This window comes from Elephas maximus, chromosome 23, assembly GCF_024166365.1.
Source record: "Elephas maximus indicus isolate mEleMax1 chromosome 23, mEleMax1 primary haplotype, whole genome shotgun sequence".
Taxonomy (NCBI): domain Eukaryota; kingdom Metazoa; phylum Chordata; class Mammalia; order Proboscidea; family Elephantidae; genus Elephas; species Elephas maximus.
Genome location: NC_064841.1, coordinates 79,404,376 through 79,419,438, shown reverse-complemented (window position 1 = coordinate 79,419,438; position 15,063 = coordinate 79,404,376). Strand labels below are relative to the sequence as shown.

General features: G+C 46.0%; 1 protein-coding gene across 12 annotated transcripts in view; it reads right to left on the bottom strand.

Moving 5' to 3' along the window:
• MCF2L (MCF.2 cell line derived transforming sequence like) overlaps positions 1-15,063 on the bottom strand; it is a 333,538-nt gene that overhangs the window by 37,171 nt on the left and 281,304 nt on the right. For all 12 annotated transcript variants that reach the window (XM_049867599.1, XM_049867590.1, XM_049867593.1 and 9 more), the window contains 5 exons: positions 7,517-7,636; positions 4,212-4,328; positions 3,486-3,635; positions 2,213-2,337; positions 355-469 (listed from right to left, as the gene is read on the bottom strand). In XM_049867599.1, the coding sequence (XP_049723556.1) occupies positions 355-469; positions 2,213-2,337; positions 3,486-3,635; positions 4,212-4,328; positions 7,517-7,636 (627 nt within the window). The remainder of the gene's footprint in view (positions 1-354; positions 470-2,212; positions 2,338-3,485; positions 3,636-4,211; positions 4,329-7,516; positions 7,637-15,063) is intronic.

Here is a 15,063-nt window from a genome sequence, read left to right as displayed (position 1 = left end):
GCTGAATAAAAAGCACAAAATGAATATAAAGTGAGAGCAAAGGCTCCTTTACTGACTCACGAAACATGAAGAAGTAAGTACATACCAATGAACATATTTTAAATAACCTTTTATATACAATGATTTAATTATCAAATCACGTTTCAAGGTTTAACCCAATTTAATCTTGCAGGCTCAATGTGGCTAATAGAGACTCTTCTACATTTATACAAATGTCGACTGTGAAATTCAGCTGTGCTAGGGCCAGCATGTTGATATAGAGTAACACAGCACACTAGGCCACCTGTTCACTTCCTGCAGCCAGAACACTCAGGTGCCCATCTAAAGGTTCTCTCAGTGCCCTGGTCTACTCACCTCTCGAAAATTCTGCTCAAAATGCCGGAGCTGCAGACACTGTTCAAGTTTTTGTTGATGCTTTGCCCAAAACTCATCAAAGGCAGCCTCGGTTTCACTCAGCTGGGCCAGGAGCCTAAGGAAAAGGAGGAGAAGCATCTGCGCTGTGACTGAAATGTCTCCCAGGGGCATTGGGAACAACACAGGGAGGACTTGACCAAAGAACCTTCAGCTCACTGAGAAGCAGGGTGTTCACGCTGATTATGCAGCTCAGTTTCTACAGCCTTCCCAACACCCTCACAAAGAGCCTTGGCTCTACACACTGAATCACAGAATTTTGCAAGCATGGAGATTATCTCGATAGAGTCAATTCATGTGTGAAGAACAGGCATTTTAGACAAAATCACTGGGTGATCTCCTGGTTCACTTCCAGTTTCTATCCCCTCTATGCCATGTGCTGGGTCACAGAATGCAGCCTTGTAGTAAGCCACTCAGCTGCTGGCAGAGTTAGAGTTTGTTAATTTTTGAAAGGTCAAAATGGCAAAGGATTGGCCTTAAGACTTGTTATTTATAACTTTGGCTCAATGGTGAAGGTAAGCAGTAAATTGCCATGATGAGTGAGGGTGAATAGCTATTGACAACATTCTTGCATATTCGCTCATGGGTGCTGAGATTTCCTGTGTACCCTGCAGTGTGCTAAACGTGTATTATCCCTTTAACCTCCACAACCACACCGGCAAGGATGCAAAATGATCAATTTCACTTCACAGAGGAGGAAATGAGTCTTGGAGAAGTTAACAACCTGTGCGCCATGGAGCTGGGAGTTGACCCACCACTCCTTGATCTCAAGTCCAAGCTCTTCACAATCCCCTGGAGAGTCCCCCCCTTTCACGACATCAGAGTCTATCTGTGAGCCCCTCAAGGACGGGTCCCCTGTATCCCTGTGCCTCCCCCAGTGTCCCTGGTACAAAGTGGCTACTCAGTAAGTGAACTAGGGCTGGATGGAAAGGACACACATCACGTGTCGAAAGAACTCAGTCTCTGCTCCATTCTTGGGTCTGCCCATCTCTTGCTGGGTTCCACCGGGCAAGTTCTCTAGCCTCTCAGAACCGGTTGCCTTATATAGAAGATGGGGTTACAAACCTGCCTGGCTTGCACAGCTGTGAGGGTAAAATGAGAGACGGTATGGGGAGTTTTGAAAACTTCAAAGCACCATAAAATATTAGCTAACATTAGCTAACTGGACAAGCGCTTTACCCCCTGTTCTGTTACAAAGCTGGAAGCACAGTGAGAAATGTACAAATCTGTTAGAATAGAAAATAAAAGTTCACACTTCAAACATATGCGACTGGAGAGAGAGTGAGTCTCGGGTTGTTTTCCTACCGATGACCAGAAACCTGGGGTCTCTCTACCTGCCTGTGAGATGAGATAGGACAGTACTTTGAATGCAGAAACTAGGAGTCTAAGGTACTCTTATGGTTGCTATTCTGCCTTTAATGTCTACTCTTTTTTATGTTTTTGAAAATACAGTGTTTGCTCTATGAAATCTTCTTATCTAGAAAAGCTGCTCTCTTTGGGACTCAGGAAAAAAGTATTTCAGCATTTCACAGAACCCTGAAAGGCTACTGTAATAAGGAAGCTGAGATTCTTCTGCTTCCTCGTAAAGACGAGGAGACTGAGGCTCAGAGAGCCTCCCAAAGACAGCACTAGAGCCAGGTTAGAAGGAGGGTCACCCGCTCCTGTATGTGCTGCTTTTTATTCCACCCCCAGCTGCCTCAGCCTCTGGCCTCTTATTTCCACTGAGGCTGTCTGCCTGAAACACTCCCCACGCCTTGAACAGAAAGCGAAGCCCCCAAGATCGAGGCCTGGGGGGACTCACCTCTGCACGGTAGTTTGATTGTCCAGCTGGTCCTGGTTCAGGCTGTACTCCGGGTTCCTGGCCAGGGGCTCCCTGATGCTTTCGAGGATGCTGTGTCCCTCTTGCAGCGCTAACTTCATATCTTCCTGCAGAGAGAACACAGGGCGCCTTTGGTTACAGGGTCACTGCCAGGTGTCCGAGGGTCGAGATTCAGGTCAGAGTGAACAGGTAGACTTGTTAGGCATCTCGCTCTGAAAGGGGATGGTGACTAAAAAATGCAGCATGGAAGGTACGCAGGGGGATGAAGTTCATGATGGAAACAAAACCGACCACAGTTATTTCTTCTTAAGTCTCCTCTACGCTGACAGTGCTCTCACCAATTTCATGTTGCCGCTAAGAAGTAAGACTAGCTAGTGTTTAGATTATGGCTGTCTGCACTGCAGCTGGGCAGGTGATGTGGGGCCACTTGCTCCTGTTTGCTACCAGTGGCAGAGCTAGGGTTACAGGCCACTCGGGAGTAAAAGGATAAGGTAAAAAAGTAACAGGAAACCAGGCTTCTAAATGTCTCTACTGCAGCCATTACTCAGGCTTGCAGCAAAGGCTGTTTAAGGGAGCACGCGGCACACTTGGCAGAGAGCAGATGCAGAGCTCTGAGGGACACCTCGGCCAGTTATGATCACGGCAGTTTTAGAGCTGACGGCGTGCAGGCTGGGAGGAGGCATGCAATGTATTCAGGGGCCACGTTTTCCCCAATTCGTATTTATCCCAGAAGGAGATGGTAAATATTTTATGCACAGGAACCTTAGCTGTTCAGAGTCAGCCTACCACATTATCACCTGCTTGTCTTAGGAGGAACCAGAGATAGAAACCTTGTCTGCCTTATACTAATAAGCACGAGAAACATCTAGAGAACCTTACAGTACAGAGAGCTATAAGGGCTCATTTAGAGAAACGTTGCCTTTCATGCCTCACTGTATTCAGGCTCCACAGCTTACTCAAGGGCACACGGAATTTAGGAGCACTTTACCTGATGCCAACACATGAATCGGTACTGCAGCCTGCGTTTTATAGGATCTGTTTATACCGTACATGTTTTTAAAAGGTAGCACACCTTCGGTCTCGTCTCAGAGGTTACCCAGCTCATCAGCATCAAAAAGTGTCTGAAACCTGCTTAAATTCTCAGTCTTATCTGACGCCAGCATCAAGTCTTTTCCTGTCCGACACTTCTCACAGGCGGCGAGAGGCCACGTTTTCCAACCTGAGTGCCCTCCTCCCTCCCAGGAGCCACGCGTACCTTCATTTTGTCCTTCTTCTCCGTGTGTGCAGACAGGACCAAGCTCGTGGACTGGGCGTCGTTGGGTAATTCCGTTTCAGCCAATTCGGTCCCAAAGGACTGAAGCATCTGAGCTGTCTGCTTAACCATGAGGGCGAAACTTTCAATAGCCTTTGGAAGAGGGAAAACAGGATCGCAAAGCTTTGCACATACTGGAGTCTCCTGCGGCTTTAAAGCAGACACCCACTTTGTAACTGTTCCCCATCGGCAGACCAGACATGAGTGGCTTTCAAAGCCAACATGGCTGATACTAGGCTTACAAATAAATACCTTCACCATTAGTTCCTGGGCCTCATGATTTCTTCAGAAACATACCAGGTACACTTTAAATATATTTTCGTAACCTGGAGTCATTCTGTACTGAGGTCTCTCTCTCCTTGTTAAGGCAAGTGTAAGCACATAAACCATAACAACTCAGGTTTTTGTTTTTTTTTTTTTGTCTCCAAGCCCAGAGAAAGCCACTCCCAAACTTATTACTCATGTTATTTCTTTAAGATGACTAAGGTCCATTGAGACCATCTTCTCATTCTTGGGGAAGAATACTTTTGTTAATGTGAACGTGTTTTGGAAAGGGCAGCATCGCAATGCAATAGCAATTCTGTTAAACTAACTACGAACTGACGAGCTATAACTTGCAGCCACTACTCACCAACAACCAGAACAAATCCCGAAGACAAAACAACTCACTGTTCGGTGACACAGCCACCTGGTGTGGCAATAATCCAGGGTTCCGCCAAGGTCCTCAGTCAGCTGTGATTTATCAATGTAACCATGTAATTCTGGTACTGAGCTCAGCATTATGATCTAAAGAAGGAAAAAACAAAAACCCATCACCCATGCACAGAACATCCATAAGGGTAAGCCAAGAGACTAAGGGAAAATACTTTCACCGCTGGATGCAAACTGTGACAGGATGGACTGCATCTGGCTTTGGGCTTGAGTAGATCTGGGTTTGAGCCCCAGCCCCATCACTGACTAGCTGTTTGACCTGAGACAAGTCACTTGTTCTCTCTATGCCTCAGTTTCTTTATTTGAAAAATGGGCATGTTATCTGGTCAAGTTGTGGTGAGGATCAAATGACAGCCGTTGGAGTCATGCAAAATCCTTGACAGAGAGCCTGGCGTGCAACAAAGAACATTTAATAAATGCTAATACGTTGTCTGATAGGGGAACTCGCCATGCTAATCCTATAGTGCTCTAATCTGAGAGACAGCTTTGATCAGGTAGTTTTTCTCCTTATTCATGCTGAAAACACCATGAAGTCATTATAGGTACTAATTAGAATCTTTATAGCACATGAATCGGGGTAATGTACAAGAAAAGACAGCGACTGAGAATTCATGAAAGCTCGCACTTTACATAAAACACATGGTCACAGTGACCAAGTAACTTCTTCCATACATATTTTTATTTTTCTATATGTCTCTTACCCACTTTGGGGTCACTCTGTCCATGAGTTTTTATAAAAACACAGCCTTTGCTTTGTAAGCTGTTAGGCAGATATTATAAAATAGGTCTTCAGAGGTTCAGCACTCTGTGTATTACTAAATACTCCATTAGCTTAAAGCAGGGGTTCTCAGCCAGGGCCATTTGCACCCCAAGGGACACCTGACAATCTCTGGAGCCATTTTTGGTTGTCGCAGTTGTGAGACAGGTCAGTGTTACTGGCATCTAGTGGGCAGAAGCCAGGGATGCTGCTAAATATCCTACAACGTCATAGGTCAGCTCCCATAACAAAGAAACACCGAGCCCCAATTGCCAATGGTTTCGAGGTTGAGGAACCCTGATTTAAAGCATAACCTGGATTTTAAAAATAGGCTAAATTTTACATTTTAAACTAGAAAGCAGAGCTCTCTCTGTTCCTCTAACACTATTATTCAAGCTCCGGAAAATAAACCTGATTTATAAACAGTATAATCAAACAGTCAAACAGTAAACTAGTGGATGGTCTACTAACTTAAATGACATTTCTTTGTGATTTCTGTATGTCAATTAACAACCTATGCTTAGCATATATTTAATCACAACAGAAAAGGTGCAGGGAGCCTCCTTGTTTTATTGATAATTTTCTTGCGAGTTCAGTATATAGCCCTGGAATGCTGACATGAATATATTTTTAACAGCAGCATCCTGCAGATGACTGTTTTTATCTAAAACGGGTCAGTGCATTTGAAAACGCCGGTGGTCATTTTTTTGAAGCCTGTTTTTGACAATTAGCTAATATGACACAATAGTGTCACTTTGCAAAGGTGGCCGCAGCATTTATGATAGATCATCTTAGTCTTTTCCCTATGACACATCTCTGGTAAAGAAATCTGTTACTAACAGGGTTATCTGACAAATATAAAGACGAGGTCAAACAAACTGATGTCACGTCTATGACAAGGGTCACAAAGCGGTGGCTGTGGACAGACGGTGTAGAAGGGCTACTCAGAGGCTCCCACACAATGTCCACTTCGTTTCAGTGTCATGAACACCAATCTCCAACTGAGTGAAAGCTACTGTCCTCCATGAGTTTACCGTTAATCACATCCACAAAATGGACTGTTTAGAAATGAAGGCTTCTTTTATGCTACAAAAATTGGTGGGTGCACAGACCCTTCCAAAAAGCCCTCAAAGCATGTTGTTCTGCAGATACCAAAGAGGGATCTGCAAACGGAGAACACAACCGCGTCTTCACAGACAACCGACCCAGGCTGTGCAGAATACACTAGTTCCTTCAGTTATGACCACGCGGCTTCTGGCAGTGCAGATACTGGTCTGTGTCACAGCGGTGATTCTCAAAGACTGCGGAACCACCAAAGACGTCATAGAGGTGGTGGGACAATACAGAGTGGGATCCTGGGGGCCAGCCAGAGACATTGCTGGTAGGAGAGGATGAAGAAGGAGGAAAGGCCCCCGGCCCCAACTCCTTCCCCTTCCAAACACAAGTGTTCCTGCTTGTTTGGAGAAGAGGATGGAGCAGGGGATGAGAGAACAGGGGTGGGCAGGGCAGGGCAGGTGAGTCTGCTTACCTCCTGTGTTCTGAGAACAGGTAATAAATTTCACTAAAAGTGACCTACACCTGAGATTATTAGATTTCCAAAGCAATTTAGTATGTATTGTTGGAGAGGCTACCAGGTGCCTGCGGCTTGCCACATAACTTTTGTTCCTTTTGTAAAGAGAAGAAACGAATTAACCAAGGTTGACTGGCAGCTATCTGCCCCAGTGCTGTTCACAAGAGTAATGGCATAATGTGGGCTGCTTGTCATGGGGTTGCCATGAGTCAGAATCAACTGACAGCAACTAACAACGACAATGAAGGTTTCCTAACCACACGTCTTAGGAGTTTTTACACTCCGCCCCCTTTTTAAAGGACAACTAGCTGATCCTAGAGAGTGTCTTTTTTAAATAGACACTGTTAAAAGAAGAGGTTAGTCTATGTACTGCTGGAGTAATGGGAGATGAGGTAGGGATCACTCTGCTAAACCCAATGCATCACCAGCTGACCACTCAGAGGCATCCCACAGCAGGCCAGGCCTGGGAGGTACTTGCAACTGCTGTCTCTAGGTCATCTCTCACCCCATGGGGTACTGACAAGCACTGGGGGTATTCCTAACTACGAGGTAGTGAGGACTGCTCAAGGCATCGGGGCTCTTGTTTCCCCCAGCTTTTCCAGGTGTGTCCTGTGATTCATGGTTCTCTGATAAACCTCTTAAGCTTTTACAGTGGTCCATCTAAGGCCATGGCTTTGCACAGTATGAACTGTCAAGTCTTATAGGGGAGGGGGAAGAGGCATGCAGGTTATGATGGGTGGGAGAGAGAAGAAAAAAAGGGTCACACTACTCAGTGTAGCACTGAGAGGAAAAACATATCCCAATTAGGTCATTTGTGGCTTTATTTATGGCCGCAGCACTGAGGTTAGCACCTTGAAAATTTCGATTATCATAGATGGGCCAAGAATTCAATTAAGTATAGTTTTGCCTATAGAGATAAAGCATGGGTGTACTTACCGGTACCTTCATTTTAAAGTCATCTCTATTGAATCTGAAAGCGATGTCGGAGAGAGTCCTTTGGAAAAATCCTGTTGGGCGCAGAACAAGGACGAGCTGTAGGTTTGCTGGGAAAGACGCCTGCAAAGACACATGGAAAGGGTCGTGACATCATCTACCGACGGCCACGGCTGCTGAGCTCTGGGACACCCAGACGCCTGCAGCTGGACTGCATGGTTCAAAACTGCAGATGTGGAGGGCCCAGTTCAGTGCTGTGATGTTTTCAACACATCAAATTTACACTAAGATAAAGGTGGTCATATACAGTAATATCTATTAAAGGCTTCATGTTTTTTTAAAAGGAAAGGAAAAAGTCACCTTTCTTGGTACAACTATGCTATGCTGCTTATACACCTATAAAAACTAAAAGGACACACTTGTCAAATAAAACAAAGTTACACAGATACATTGGTGCAAACGGTTTGCACTTGACCACTAACCTAAACGTTGGCATTCATGCCCACCCAGCAGCGCTGTGGAATAAAGGTCTGGAGATCTGCCCCTGCAAAGGTTATAGCCAAGAAAATCCTATGGAGTAGTTCTACTCTGTAATGCATGGGTCACCACGAGTCGGAATCAACTGAACAGCAATGGATCGGTTTAGCTTTTGACAGACACGCATGTATATATATATAACCTAAAACATATCTAAAAATAAGTTTTAAAAAAATATATTTATTTTTAAAAATACCCAAGCATACACACACACACACACACACACACACACCCTTAGATACAACTAGATGAATATATTTGGTTACTAAGTTCTGCCACTCTTAAGGTGTGTAACCTTGGGCAAGTTACTTAAGCTCTCTGCCCCCTCTGTTTCTTTGCCTGTAAAATGGGGATAACAACAGTAGCTACCTCACCGTACTACCCTGAGGATTAAATGAGCTAATGCGTATGCAATGTTTATGTCTGGCACAAAATAAGTGCTCAAAGACTTAGCCAGCACAGATACGTGAGCGAGAGGCTACTCTACAGCCAAATTATTTCCAGACGCTGAAATCCAGGGAGACTCTCATCACTACAAAAAGAAAATTTGAAGCAATTGAGTCTGATTTCTACATAACTAGGTTAAATGTACCTAAAATGTGTCAAAAAGAATGGCACAGCCCTGAAACCTGAGAAGAAACAGGAGAGTAGAAACCAACTTGTTAAAATATTTTGCTGAAAAGACAGTCCCTGTGCCACGGTCTAATATTCAAGCTAGTCTAGGAGAGAGTGACAAATATCACAAGAGAGCCCTGACTGGGGAAACAGCCCCAGCCTCACAGGAGGGGACAAACGGGGCCGAGGGCTGGGTGATCTGGCCGCGTTGGCAGAGGAAGGGGCCCCAGGCTCATCTCTTCCATGACTTACATTACATCAGGCGTCCTTGGAGATTCTGGATCATGCAAGCCCCCAAGTCCTAACAAAACTCTAGGACTGTAAAAGACATTGACTGAGACCTCAATCAGGAATATAAAATGCACTTGCCCCAGCCATTTAGAAACGCTGGTAGCAGGATCTCCTTGACAAGGCAGTCATCGAGCACCCAAAATTAAATGCCAGAGAGCCACCCCCGACCCCCAACTGCAAAAGGAACAACATTTTGATTAAACGCCACAAATAAACCATGGGGCAAGGCCTGGATTTGTCACCATGAAGGTTACCTTCCAGGTTTCAGGACTTTGGAAGATGGAAGTTTACGCAACACAGTAAGCAGTACGTCATCACTGAAGGAGCCCTGCTGGCGCAACGGTTAAGCACTTGGCTGCTAACCTTTCTGATAGCAGTTCAAACCCACCCAGAAGCTCTGCTAGAGAAAGACCTGGTGATCTGCTTCTGTAAAGATCACAGCCAAGAAAACCTACGGGCAGTTCTACTCTGTCACATGGACCCCACAGCACCAAACAACACTAACGAGCGATGCATGTAAAAATATCCCTTTTGTAAACAGCCACCTTAACTCCCGAAAGGGATAATTTTATTTAACTCAGTCCCTAGACCTCTTTGCCAGGGTTTCTCAAATTTTAGCCACATCAGGATTGCCTGGGGGCTCACTAAAATGCAGATTGCTGGGGCCCCTCCAAAGTTCCTGATTCAGTAGGTCTCAGGCGGGGCCAGAAAACTGGCACTTCAAACAAGCTCCCAGGTAATACTGATGCTGCGGGACAATGCCTGAGACCCACTGCTCTGTGACCCCGTGGCTCTCTGCGGCACCCATGTTACTAGAGTTTATCAGAATAACCTGGGAAGTGGGTTCAAAGTCATCCAGAGGTTCGGGTCTAGCAGCCCTGAGGTCCTGGCACCTGCATTTAACAGGTTCCCGAGGATTCTGGTACCGTGCTTCTGACCTCAGTTTGAGAGAAAGTGCCTCGTGTATGAGAAAAGTGAAGTCATAAAGGCACTGGACTTTGGTCAGGACTTGGAACCGTCAGGCACAGTTAGCCCACCTCCCCGGGAACGGTGGGGACTGTAGAAAGAATGTGAGGTCTGGGGTCACTGACCCATGGCTGAGCGGTGGCCCTGCTGGTCAGTCTTTAGATCAGTGGCCACAGGCACCTCATTTAACCTGAACTCTGCCCTTGCCTGTAAATGGAGTCACCCTTACACACTTCAAAAATTACTGGAAGGTGAAATACAATAATAAGAAAAAGAAGTTATAAACTGTAAATTGTCATAAAATGCTCGTTGTTTTTATCCTGCAGCAAACAGCACATGGATCAAGAGAAGTTAGGTGTAGCCCAAGGCAGGAAAACACAGGGCATGAGAACATGCTCCCTGGAGTCAGAATTCCAGCTCTGCAAATTATAAACTGGGTGACTTTGGGCAATTTACTTAATCTCTCTGTGTCTCTGTTTACATATGTGTATACTGGATGTAAAAACTGTTGCGGTTGTCATAGGTTTGTGTTCCGAAGACTAAATGAGATGGTGAATGTTTAAGGGCAGCTTTTTTTTTATTGTCCTGGGCCCACACTAAGAATAATACACATTAGCTATCATCACCACTGGTTTTATATTATGACGTCTCTATTCCACAGTTGGAACCTTGATGGCACAGTCGTTAAAAGCTACGGCTGCCAACCAGAAGGTCGGCAGTTTGAATCCACCAGCTGCTCCTTGGAAACCCTATGGGGCAGTTCCACTCTGTCCTATAGGGTCGCTAGGAGTCGGAATTGACTGATGGCAATGGGTTTGGTTTGTTTTAATCCACAGTTAAATTTTTGTGAGGAAGTGTTGATCTATTCCAACATTAATTAAAAGCGAATTAAGATAATAATGCAGGGCTATAAATGGAAAAGTTTCAAACTGGAGGAACTCATGCCAGAAGTTAAGAATGACGGACAACACGCATTCCTAGGAAGCAAAAGGTCAAGATGTAAACCATTTGCCCTGGGAAAAATGCCTCCATGGCTGCAATCATGTATAACCAAGCTGGCTGGCACCACTCACCTTTGTGGTAACTCACTCTCTCCTAGCCTGGTACCTGACCTTTACATTTGAAAGGACTTCAAGCAGAAGCTAACTTTATCTATAATCAATCACTAACTCCATCTCTCCTTTGTTCCCTATGTGTATAGACCCCTCTCTGCACTTGAACCGCAGAGAGTTTTGTATTTTTACCTAGCACTACCCAGCTCGAGCACTCTTATTCCTCAGTAAAACTCCTTTCACTCCTAACAGAGTACCGGATTTTCTTCTTTGACATGGCTATGTGTGCAAGATGAAGACACACCATTTTTAAAGGCTTTACGTCTTCTTTGAGATCATTCATTGCAAATCAAAACCAAAAACCAAACCCAGTGCTGTCGAGTCGATTCCAACTCATAGCGACCCTATAGGACAGAGTAGAACTGCCCCATAGAGTTTCCAAGGAGTGCCTGGAGGATTCTAACTGCCAACCTCTTGGTTAGCAGCGGTAGCACTTAACCACTACGCCACCAGGGTTTCCATTCATTGCAAGGGAGTAAGGAATTCCATACATTACTTCCTTAGGAACACATACCTACAGGGCTCAGGCATGTTGTTATGTGCTATCAAGCTGATTCTAACTCATAATGACCCCATGTGACAGAGGAGAACTGCCCCACAGGGTTTCCTTGGCTGTAATCTTTATGGAAGCAGATCGCCAGGTCTTTTCTCCCGTGATGCTGGGTTGGAACTGCCAACCTTTCAGTTAGCAGCCATATGCTTAACTGTTGGGCTTTATATCAACATATAAAAGCACAGTCTTTAAGAAACATTTGTTGCTGTTAGCTGCTGTTGAATTGGTCCCTGACTCATGGCCACCCCATGCACAATGGAATTAAATGCTGCCCATTCCTGTGCCATCCCAGTGATCAGCTGCAGACTGGACCACTGTGATCCACTGGCTGATTTTCAGAAGCAAATTGCCACGCCTTTCTTCCTAGTTCACCTAAGTCTGAAAGCTCTGCTGAAACTGTTTAGCATCATAGCAGCGACAGCTGCTAATTCTGCAAGCGAGGGAGGTAATATTTGTACCTCTGGGCACCAAGGAGGAGAAGCAGTGTGGAGTCGTATTGGCACGGTGGTCGCAGGCGGCTGGACATCAGGGTGCGTGGATGCCTGTCGACACTGCCTTCTAGTAAATGGCTGAATCGAGCCCTGAGGGCCCCATAGCTAATGGATCTCCTGTTGAACCTTCCTACCTACTGATCACTGGTTAAGCTCTTTCTTTGTCATAAGTGTATGTTACGGGGATATACCTACCTAGATGCTAAGGGCAAATCAGGATGCACTGCTTGCCTACTTTGTGCCAAACACAGTGCTGGACTCTGAGCTCATGAAGATGGCCACAGATGGCCCTGGTCCTCACGAAAACCACCGTCAAGTGGGGAAATCAAACATAACTGTCAAGGGTGCTCAGGGTTCTGTAGAAGGCAGATCTGGCCCAGGGTCAGGGACTTTGGAGGAAAAATAGGATTGCTTACACATGGATTTGGGAGTCAGGGCGGTGAGGTCGTGAAAACCTTCTAGACATTATTTTTTCAAAAACTGATTTGCATTAATGTCACCATTCAAATAGGACCAGAGCTTCCCTAACTTTTATTAATTATGGACTACAACAAAACCTCTTTATGGAGGTTAGGAAAATGCAAAATCATGCCAGCTCACTGGAGGGCCTTTCTGTGGTTGCAACACGGACACGCCCGATCCCCACAGCATTTGCACTGCACTCAGCCAAGAGCAGGAAATGAAGGGACCCTGACATATGAAAAATGCAGATTTCCATGAAAACTACAGGGTAAAGCACAACTCGTGGCTTCTCCAATTTTCTAGAGAGAGCCAGCAACAATGGCTGATGGCAAGTGAGCTTTATTTATTGCACCATTTACTCCTCCCCGGTTCCTCTCTTGGGTGGAAGGTGGAGAGAGGCCAAATTGACCAGTAGCTGAAAACACCTGGGGAAGTGCAGTGCGGGGCGGCTGAGGCCTGTCAGGCCAATTCCAGGGAAAAGCTGCAGCACTGACAGCCGCAGGCACATGCAGCTGAAGCCAAGGTACAGTGGCAGCAAAAAAAAAAGTCATCGTACGGCACTGTTTTTCCACCTCAAAAGTAGTCCCTTATACATGTTTTAGGTGTTAAAACATGACAAGCTGACACATGGAGGAAAAAAAAACAAAACGTAAAAGCCAAGATTAAACCAACAGCAACGCAGCACATCTTTGCTGAGCGGTTAGGATGCTGTAAGCACCGGGCTCAGCATTACAGCGGGTGAACTATGAAGAGGACGCACAATGAGTTCATGGTCTCGTTGTACTAGGTAGGCAGTGTCCTGGGGAGAAGCGAGAAAACAGTTACTCAGATCTTTTTCTGAGTTCCCTGGTTCAGATAAGGGCCTCAGGCTGAGAAAGGCTGGTTTAATAGGTGTGCGCAATCAATATACAATAGAGATCGATTTGAGCACCTGTTGTGTGCTGCACGCTGGGCCAAGCACTTCATAAACATCTTACTCCCCCAGTCCTCTCCTGTTTCCTTCCTACCTCACTGCCACCCTTTCTTAACTGGTCCTGCATTTGGTTCCAAAATTCTAAAGGTTGGAGGGCTTCTGGGCTCAGTCACGGAGTTCCTTCTCTTTTCTCTTTTCTAGGAAGTCTTATTCAGTCCCATGGCTACAGACACCATTCACACACAAACGACTCCAAACCAACATTCCTACTCCTCTACCAATGGCCACCCAACATCTCTACTTGAATGTGTGACAGGCATTTCACGCTTAACGTGTCCAGGACCAAACCCTTGATTTCCACTCACCAAGCTGCTCCTCCTGGGGAGCCTCGTCTCAGCGAACAACCCCTCCATCTACCCAGTGCTCAGGCCAAAACCAAGGAGCAATCCTGGACTCGGTCCTTTCTTCTACCCCTCACAGCCAATCCCAAATTCTCCCCACTTTCCCTTCAGGTTTTATCCAGAATCAGTTCTCACCCCCTCCTCACTACTTCCCTGACACAAGTCTTCCTTATCGCTCACTAGCACCACCACAGTCATTTCCTACCGGGCTCTTGGCCTCTGAACTGGCTCACCTACAGCTTATTCTCCACAGAAGGCCAAAGTGATCAGCCAAAACATGACACCTTCCTGCTCAAAGCCTTCCAGAGGCTTCCCACCATACCGTAAACAAAACCCTAAGCCCTGACCACGTTCTGCAAGGCTGCCCTGATCTGGCCTGCAACAACCTCTCTGACCTCAGCTCCCGTCAGGCTCCCCGCCCCTCACTGCGCTCCAGTCACACCCCAACTGTGACAAACACATTCCCAAGTGCCGCTTCCTTGCCTGGGAATGGCCATTTTAAGTATGATGGCCAGAGAAGGCCTCTGTGAGCCACTGGTTTGGCAGATTCTCCTTCCTAAGAATCCCATCATCATGCTCTCCGTCCCAACATCTGAACTTCTGTGCCCTGATGCTCTGAGGCACAGCACTGTGACAAAGCTTGGGCTCCATGGCCCTTCAAGGTCATGAGCCTTCTGTAGATCTTTGGACAGCTGCTCTAATTCTCCTCAGCAAGCTCTAGACTTTCGTTTCTCCTTGAGGCCTGTAGCCAAGCTCAATTTTCCTCTCTCTCCTAAAGACAAAGTCATTAAACTGAACTATATCAACACTTCCCTGTATCATCACATTCCCACCACTACTGATAGTATCTCCATCTGCATCTACTTCAACTCTTTTCCTCCTGCTGTTCCTGGCTAGTGCCAACCCGACATCTGAGCTCTCAGCCCCATTCTCACCAGGCCACGTTGAGGGTCCTTGCTCCATCAATTATCCCCTCTCTCTCCAGTACCTTCTCCTTCTCTACTGGAACTTCATCCCAGCTTGTAAGCATGCTCCACCCTCTTCCATCTTCCTCCAGCTTACACCTAATGTCCTTCCCATTACGGTCATACTTCTCGAGCAAGTGGTTTCCATCTCTACTTAGTTACTTCCTATTCAAGTCTCATGCCCACCACATAAAGACACTACCCAAGGTCACCGGTGGCATCCAAGTTGTCAAGCCCCATATGG